General features: G+C 40.9%; 1 protein-coding gene across 1 annotated transcript; it reads left to right on the forward strand.

Moving 5' to 3' along the window:
- The first annotated feature begins 1,231 nt into the window (after positions 1-1,231).
- LOC125484544 (protocadherin-10-like) lies at positions 1,232-3,659 on the forward strand. Its single transcript, XM_048603779.1, has one exon. It carries the CDS (start codon positions 1,232-1,234, stop codon positions 3,632-3,634), a length of 2,403 nt encoding a protein of 800 aa, XP_048459736.1. The 3' UTR covers positions 3,635-3,659.
- The last annotated feature ends 5,963 nt before the right edge of the window (positions 3,660-9,622 follow it).

The following is a 9,622-nucleotide window of genomic DNA, read 5'->3' on the forward strand; positions in this document are numbered from 1 at the left end:
GCTTATGTATTGGGTGTTCACATTCTTGGAGATGGTCAGGGTGCCGCTGTTTGCTCCTGGACGAGGGTGATAAGTTCACCAGAAAGGTATACCAATAACATTCAAACAGAGTTAGCGTTCGTAAAAAGAACCAAATAAACTGACTTGTGATTACTATTAAGTGAGAGAAAATATCTATTACCAATATAGCGATTAGGGTCATTGGTATTCAAAAAAATAAAATGACAGGATCAACATCTTGGAAATATTGTTGGCTTTTTCAAGTACTAAAGTTATTTAAACCCTCTTAGCATCAGTAAATCGAATTTGAGTCCGGTAATTTTTGTAAAGTTGATAACCTACGAATTATTTCGCCGGAGCCCCAGCGGAAGATGAGCGCAGGAGCCGAATCCCACTGCAGCAGCGGAGCGAGCGGGTCGAGTACCGCGGCGGAGTGAGTGTGTCGTTTTGCGGCAGGAGTCCCGCAGCGGCAGTGGAGAGGGCCAGCGACCGAGCGGCGGCTGAGCGGGAGGCCGGCACGTCGAGGCAGCGTGGCCTCATGTTCTGGGGCAGTGGGGAACCAACTCATGTTAGAGAGGGACTGGAACTTAAGTACTTCTGGTCACTTCTATCATCATTCTGGACTTTTTAAACTTTGTTTCTATGCTAGCCTATATAATTTTTTAACTCTGTAACAACACTTAAAGTATCTGTACCTGGCTACACTGTACATACGATGGCGCCGAGAGGGCACATTACAAACTTTTCACTGCACTCATTCGAATGCACGTGACAATAAAGGTTATTCTGATTCTAAAGAGTGGAATAACAATAAAGCAGCTAAACATGACCAACCATTGATGACGAAAATGATGTAATTATCAAACAGCTCATGATTTCGATACACCACTTTGAAAATAAAACCGAAATGCAAAGTTCTACTTTCAGAATATTTTTAATTGTACACTCGTAATTTGAAAAGATCTCTAAAGGGTCTAGCTTTAAGAATGGTTGCAGTTATTGGGCGAAACTCTTCGTGTCGCTGTCTACCAATAAGAATTCGAGAGTTTTGAGAGATCGACCGCCTCCTTCGTTGGGCAAACAGAACCAAAGGGGCAGTCGGTGTCTGCGTTTCTTTTGTGCGGTCACGGTCAGAAAAGCTCCCAGGGTGATTAACTTTTCGTTGCTAGGTTCAAAAATAGTATATTAATATACAGCTAGCTTTTTTTTCTGTCAGAGGTGACGCATCAATATGATAATGGCGACTGTACTGATGAACCGGGTGTCTATCATTTTTTTGATCTGTATTTCCAACCTGGTTTCCGAACAACTTCGCTACTCGATTCCCGAGGAAATGGAACGTGGAGCCTTTGTTGGCAACGTCGCTGAAGATCTAGGATTAAAGGTTTGGGAATTACCGACTCGCAAAATTCTGCTGCTTTCTGATTACTCGAAGCAATACATGGAGGTAAATGTAGAAAATGGCTTCTTGTTTGTTAATGAAAGAATCGACAGAGAACAGCTTTGCAGCAAATCCGCTGCATGTTCTCTATCTTTCCAAATCACACTCGATGATCCTTTGGAAATATATCCCGTTGAAGTGGAGATACTAGATGTAAATGACAATTCGCCCGTCTTTTCGAAGAAGGAATTCTATTTGCAAATCAATGAGTTAAATGCGCCGGGCACTCGCTTCCCTCTCGAGAGCGCGCGTGATCTGGATGTGGGTACCAACACAATCAACACATATCAGATCAGTCCGAACAAGCACTTCGGTGTTAAAGTGCAGGCAAGAAGAGGTGGAAGTAAAAACGCCGAGCTGGTATTAAAGACGCATTTGGACCGTGAGCAGCAGGCAATGTTCACTCTTGTATTGACGGCTATCGACGGTGGGATTCCGCACAGGTCTGGCACAGCGCGGATCATTATTAATATCATGGACGGAAATGATAACCCGCCTTTATTCGATCATGAAACCTACAGGGCGTCTGCGCTAGAAAACATGGCGAATGGCTCTTTGGTCTTAAAAGTTCATGCTGTTGATGTGGACGAAGGGACAAACGCTGAGGTAACATATTCTTTCACAAATCATGTTTCCCAGAATATTCGAGAGTTGTTCAAATTGGACCCTGTGACTGGAGAGATCAGAGTTCGAGGAGTACTGGATTTTGAAGAAACAAATGTTTATGAATTTGACGTCCAAGCAATGAACTCAGCTCCACCTGAATTGTCAGCTCTTGCAAATGTTGTCATCGATGTAGTTGACACGAACGACAATAGCCCTGAGTTGCAAATAACAATGCTATCCAGTGCTGTACGGGAAGATGCTTCTTCGGGACTTGGTATAGCTCTCATCAGCGTAACGGATCGCGATTCTGGCGAATATGGTGAAGTTCAGTGTCAGATTCCAGAGAGCATACCGTTCAAGATCGAAAAATCTTTGAAGGACACCTACAAGTTGGTAACCAATGGCATTCTGGATCATGAAATATCTCCACTATACAACATCTCCGTTTCAGCCTGGGACGGTGGATTTCCTCCTCTTTCAGTAAGTAAATTCATTGTGGTTTCAGTAATTGATGTAAATGATAATGCACCAAAATTTACACAATTGTCATATAACGTGTATCTGACGGAGAACAATACACCCGGTGCTTCTATATTTGCTGTGAGTGCAACGGATGCTGATTTGAATCAGAATGCAGAAGTCTCTTATTCTATTATCGATAACCAACAGCAAGAAGAAATGCTTTCTTCTGCCTACATCACGATTAACTCTAAAAATGGGAACATTTACGCGCTGCACTCCTTCGACTACGAGCAACAGAAACATTTCCGGGTGAAAGTCCGAGCTCAGGATGCTGGATCGCCTCCACTGAGCAGCACTGTCCTTGTAAATGTTATTATATTGGATCAAAATGACAATGCACCCATTATTGTTTCACCTTTAACATGGAACAACGCAGCGACAGTGGAAGTTATACCCCATTCAACATATCCAGGATATCTAGTCATCAAGGTAATTGCCACTGATGAAGACTCTGGTCAGAACGCAAGGCTTTCCTACGAATTACTGGAATCTACGGATGCTGGTCTCTTTACTGTTGGACTTCTCTCCGGAGAAATCAGAGCAACGCGAACATTTAATGAACAAGATATCATTGCCCTACGCGTGGTCGTCTGTGTGAAGGACAACGGACAGCCAAGCCTTTCCAGCACCGCCACAATATCCTTTACCATAACGTCCAATGTTACTGAGAAATCATTTGAACACCGAGATGAACCCAGACGTTCGGATCATTTTTCAGGTTTAAATAGTTATTTAATCATCATTTTTGGATCCACTTCCTTTTTGTTTCTCACAATAATATTATTTTTGTTAACCCTGAAGTGCAGACAAGATAGAAATACTGCTGCAGACTATAGCTCTGCAGTTTGCTGTTGTAATGGGAGGAATGCGAATGATGGCTTTAATCGTACACCAACAGGAAGGGATCCTTTGAATTATAGCGGGACCGTTCAGACCGGAAGTTATCATTACAGTGTGTGCTTGTCACCAGAATCATCGAAGAGTGACTTTCTGTTTTTAAAACCCTGTAATCCTACGTTGCCTTTCAACGATCTGAGTGTTCATGACAGCAACGCAAGAAACTAAATTGGACAGCAAACTATTCTTTGAATAACAGATAATTCTTCGTGAATGATTATGATGTTTTCAATTAGAGAATCACTGCTATACGTAAAGAGGATTTTCATATTGATACTGGAATGCTTATTGTGCATAAGTTTCTAACTGCTGTTGCTATATTTCCATGGATTCTGCAATAGTATCCTTGTCTAATAATCTGACATTTTCTGCTTTGAACAGCATTCCTTTAATTGAAAGTTATTACAAAACCTATGCCCCCTCCGCCCTTTTCATGATTCTGTCTTTAATAATAGTTGTATATAAGTATCAGAACTCCAATATTCGTACAGAATCGATAACCCTTTACTTTGAACAGCCTGTATTTCTCGTAAGAGCGGATTGCACATTCATATCAACGGATTGCAGGAGTGAAGACGTTAATTTTGGACTTGAGTGTCCACTGTGAAGTAGTGGCCACAAAACAAAGTGTTAGTATTTTGTATTCGTTTGCGTTAAAGTGTCAACTGCCATTCATTTTGCAGGAATCTTACCAGATTACCCTTTCAACTTCTCTACCTTGTGCGCAACGCGCTTGATGCGCTGCATGACTAATTTACCTGTAATGCGAGCTCACGTTTTGGTTTATTTTTCCCTAAACAGCATATCCGGAATTAATTAATTATTACCCACTTCAAATCTTCGAGGAATGTTTTGCGCTGGCCTCGAACTTAGAAGATTCCAATTATCATCCAGAAATTCTAAACATAAAATGCAGGCTGCATGTCCAGTCGAGTATAAACGGCGACCTGCGCCGTTCGTAATGCCAAGCTTTGGATAACAGAAATACCTGGCATATGTTAAAAGCGAAACCCTTTTTTTTGCGCTCTCATGTCGATCAAAATGTTGCTAGGACACTTCTTCAAAGAATAGCGGAGTGTCCTTTTCACTATTCATCCAGACATCTGTAAAACACCGATTAGCTGTCTCTTGCCACTTTGCTGTTTGTGGAAACTTATTTTGGATCTTTGATTCACGGAGCCGTACATTACAGAAGTGGACCTTCAGCCATCGAGTATATACCGCTAAAAATACACTAAATCCAAAGTCGCTCAATTTTCCAGCAGTAAGCATATAGCTTTAATGTTATGATATTTCAAGTGTTCATCCAAGTACTTCTTTAAATGTTGTGAGATTACCATCTCAACTACCCTACCAAGCAGTGGATGTCAAACTTCGTCAGATCACCATGCCTCCTTCATTTGAAAAGGTCGTCCTGAGCCGAAAAATTCTTTCAGGGACTCTGAATCAGAGAAATGTGTTGTAAAATTACTGTTCCTTCTTTCCTGTATCTATTGTTTTTATGTTACTATGTGGCTAATGCTTTGAATGTTATTAGCATTTTCTGGCTAATTTTCATTTATTAGTTAACTATTTTAGAAATTGCTATTGAGAAAATGAATGGGTCACATTCGCATCATAAAGAACTTTATTTCACAAAAGTTAACAACCAAAATGTCTGATACCTGCAACGCCGATGTACCCACCGTTTTGGAGAGAAATTAATTGTATCCACTAATCCACCTGGCGGGAATGTTTGCTACTGACTCGTTCATCAGGCAATATTTTGCTATTTAGTTAAACGAACTGAGAGTGGAAGTTACATTGCTCACAGAGAGCCTGAACAAACGTAGAAACACTTTATAATAAGAGTTGACTACTTAACTCAGTAAAAATTGTTTTCATCCAATAATCGAAATTCAAAGACTTTCAGCTCTCATGATTATGACTGGTGTCAGACAAGCTTTAGAGAGTCAGAAACTGAATTACACAGAACCTCAAGCGCTGATGTTAGTCAAACGCTTCAATGAAACTGCTGGAAATGTTAATATAAAATATTAATTATTTTAATTACATGGGGAGCTTGCCAATGGTACTTCCATTCAATTTCAAGTAGAAATGGTCAGTGACATGAATCAAACAACCTTAAGCTTGTCAGACAAAAGTCTCGATGCTACCCAGTTGTCACTTGGATTGGGCTGCTTTTGTTATCGAGGACTCAGGAGTAAAGCTGAACATGTAGAATCTTAGACTACAGTCCCACTTTTTACCTTTACGATGGAGGTAGGGCTATTAATGAAGCAGCTGAAGGTCGGTATTGGACACTGAACCGAGGAATTCCTGCAGTTCTGTAGCTAAAATATTCCACGCACTCCATTTTTCGCTGATCCAGCTTCAACTGAAATTTGAGGATCTTTATTTTTGCCCGATCTTGTTTGTTTTCAATTTGCATAGAGCTTCTTGGTGCTATATTCAGAACATGCAGCATTGCTATCAATCAGGGCAGTTTATTTTACCTCACATATGGAATAGCAATGCTTTGTTCGGATCTGAACATCAGTTGTAAAGCTTTGCAGCGGGAGTGATGCTGCCGAGCCCCCAGTGAGCACCACCGGTAGATTTGCAGGGGAGCAACTGTTGCTTAATAGCACTACTGATGATGGCTCCCTTCCCCTGCTCCTGAATTAGAGGTAGACCAATAGGGCGGCGGATGGCTGGATTATGCTGCTTGTTTCAACAGAGCCCACCTAGGCAATCTTTCACGTAGATGTTAGCATTGCAGATCGTCTGAGGAAATTCTGGCTAGGGCAATTTTTGTTTATGAAATATAGCTGTCTTGCACGCCAGCTTGGGGTTTTGTCTGGTCCAAAATTGATCGTGTATCCAGTGTCCAGTTTTAGTACTTGGCGTCACATTGAGAGAATACAGCGTGTGAAATACTGGCCTTGAAAATAGTTGGGATCTCAACAGGAGAAATGAGCAAACTTTAATTATTTGCTGAATGGCTTTCACGCTGCTCATCATGGAAAATGAAAAAGAAAGGAATAAAAGGAAATATTTTATTTAAGTATTGCACCTTCCGATATCAAGGCTTCTCAAGCTATGCACAGCAAAATACTTATTTTTATTCATTTATTGTCCGCCCCTAGTTGCCCTTGAGAAGGCGGTGGTGAGCTGCCTTCTTGAACAGCAGCAGCCCTTGTGCCGTAGGTAGGCTCCCAATACCATTAACGACAGAACATTGTGATTTTGACCCATCGACAGCGCAGTACTGGCGACGTATCTCCAAATCAGGAGGGGGAAGAGCCTTGGAAGAGAACTTGCAATTCATGGTGTTCCCATGTATCTGCTGTCCGGTCCTTCTAGGTCTTAGGCTTGGAAGAGGCGAATTTCTGACGAATAATTGCAGTTTTAATGCAATAAACATTGTAGCCAATTTGTGCATACTAAGATTGGAAAACACCCCTAACGTTAATGGGCAGAATCTTGTATGCACGTGGTGCTGTTTGAGTAATTGACCGCCACGATCTCGAGTTGCATCTGGTAAGATTGATTTCCGTGTAAGGTAATTTAGCTAAAGAGCTAAACGATCTTGCCGTTCAACAAATGCATCACTTTTTTAAAAACTTCACCAGGCTGAGAGCTCATTAGCAGTCTGCTAATGCTCCTGGTATGTTTACGCAGAGGACATATTAATTCAAATTTTTTAACCTAGGTTAATGGTAATCTATGGAAGTGAGAACTTTAATCGGGCCTACACATTGCGAGGCTACAGATTGTGCTGTTTTGCATATTTAAAGCTGCTGTCCTATGTTATCAAACGGGTGCTTATGCTTTGATTCCTCGATCGATTGTTAGGACTGAAAGGCAAACAGTTAAAAGATCCACTGTACCAGATGTACCATGCACTTGTGGCCGATCAACTGGGTCAAGTTTAATAGGAAATTCAGGCTGATGTCCTTTAAGTTGTTCACTATCTCGTGGCTTTAAATCAAGAATGTTTTACTTAAGTTCAGTAATAAATTGCGACACAGCTACTTTAAATAATGGAACGGGGCGCACCTTTTCACCGTGGACATCATAAAAATACAGACAACCTCGGAGTCTAATGATTGATAAATTTTACGGATCTGTGCCACTTCGTATGCAAAGTGCCAGATTCCCAGTGGAACAGGAGATTAGTCTGATGTGAAGAAAGTTTCAGTAAAGCTCAAGTCTGGTTGGCCACCCAGCTGGATTGGCAATGCGTATGAGGCTACAGGCTAGTGCATATCGAGTCTGGAGTTTGATACTGACTAAAAACATTGGGTTTCCTTCGTAAAACATGTTACTAACTTTGCGGGGTTTTACAAGCAGATATTTCTAGTTGCACAGTTTTTTTTTAAAAATCAGTACAATTTGCTAACTTTGCAGCTCGTTTTGTTCGATTCAATGCAATTCTTTAATTCACGAGCTGGCGTGATTTGCGATTCCTTTTTTTAATTTGAACGTGGGATCTGTGTGTCGATGGCAAAATCAGCTCGTCACTCATCTCTAACTACTCTTGGCAAGGTAGTAGCAAGCTGCATTTTTGAAGACCAGTTACAGATGACAGATAAACAGCTGCAGGACTTTGAACCATCGGCAATGAAGGATGAGCGAGTATTTTTAAGTGCTTAAGATTCATTGTCCGCCGTACGTTACTTTCATAAGGATGGGCAAGTCATTTACAATACTGCTTGATGTAGATTTGGAGGACAACTTTTACATTGTGCTGCTCCAGAACACCTACCGCCCTTGTTCTTCCAGGCAAGAGAATTTTACAGATGGTGCAAGCTGCTGATCCGTAAGCCTCTTCGGAGGAAAGCAATGTCTTCTGTGATCAAGTAGGATGGTTTGTGTTGGCTGACGCAAAGGTCTTGAATTCTGGGAACAACACATTCAGCCAAGTGGAGAGCACAACTTCAAATCTCAACTTGTGACTTGTAGATGCCAAACGTAATGGGAATTGAGGAATTTAGTTACTTGTTGCCGAATACCCAACGTTTCAATGACTGCTGTGTCAGCAACATGCATCTGCCTGGATCAATAACGTTTCTGACCAATACTGACGACAGGACGTTAATTGTGGGTGACTCAATTACTAAAATCGTCTCGGAAGTATAACTGGATAACCAAATGACAAACAAAGAATTTGTGAAATTTTAGGCAGAAAATACAAAACAAATTGAACACCAGATTTTTTTGTTTAAAATGTGGAAGATCGATATCTAGGACAAGGAACACAGATTAAGGATTATGGATATGTTGAAGCGCCACATAGGATTAGGCAAGGACCGAATTATTATGAAGAGGAACATAGAAATTCTGTGATAAGAAAATACAGTGACATTAAGAGAGAGGCTGCCTGATTTGTGGGTGCTACTTAACGTCTCATATGGGGCAACGTCATGCACAAATATGAAAGATATAAGCAAACAACATGCGCATATCAGAGATCAATGAAAAATGGAATATAACACAGCCACATGAGATAAAAAAAGTTTTAAAGCAGTACACTAGAAAATGAACTGAGCGAGCTATTGGGATTAAAGGCAGACAAATCCCCCAGAACCTGATAGCCCTATTGTTTTAAAATAAGTGGCAGAAGAGTGAGTAGGTGTATTTGTTATAACAGAACAAAATTCTTTGGATTTGAAAAAGCTGCAGTAGATTGGAAAATTGCTAATGAAATGCCTTATTCAAAAAAGGAAGAAGACAGAAAGTAAGAATCTACAGACCAGTTAGAAAGGAGGAAATTTCAGACCAGTTAGTTTAACTTCCGTCATTGGGAAGTTGTAGTAATCAATTATGGAGTCTCTTTAGTTATAGAGATGTACAACACGGAAACAGACCCTTCAGTCCAACTCGCCCATGACAGCCAGATTTCTTAATTAATCTAGTCCCACTTGCTAGCATTTGGCCCATATCTCTCCAAACCTTTCCTAATCATTTACCCATCCAAATGTCTTTTAAATGTTGTAATTTTATGAGCCTCTACCACCACCTCTGCCAGCTCATTCCATACATGCCTCACCCTCTCAAGAAAACAGTTTCCCGTTAGATCCCTTTTAAATCATGCCTCTCACCTTAAACCTATGCCTTCTAGTTTTGGCTTCCCTTATCCCTGGAAAAAGATCTTGGCTATCGATCATATCC

This window comes from Rhincodon typus, chromosome 12 (genome assembly GCF_021869965.1).
Source record: "Rhincodon typus isolate 14 chromosome 12, sRhiTyp1.1, whole genome shotgun sequence".
Taxonomy (NCBI): domain Eukaryota; kingdom Metazoa; phylum Chordata; class Chondrichthyes; order Orectolobiformes; family Rhincodontidae; genus Rhincodon; species Rhincodon typus.

Bases quoted from the DNA above. Each gene is read 5' to 3' on its own strand.
- LOC125484544 (XM_048603779.1), top strand. From the start codon at position 1,232: ATGATAATGGCGACTGTACTGATGAACCGGGTGTCTATCATTTTTTTG.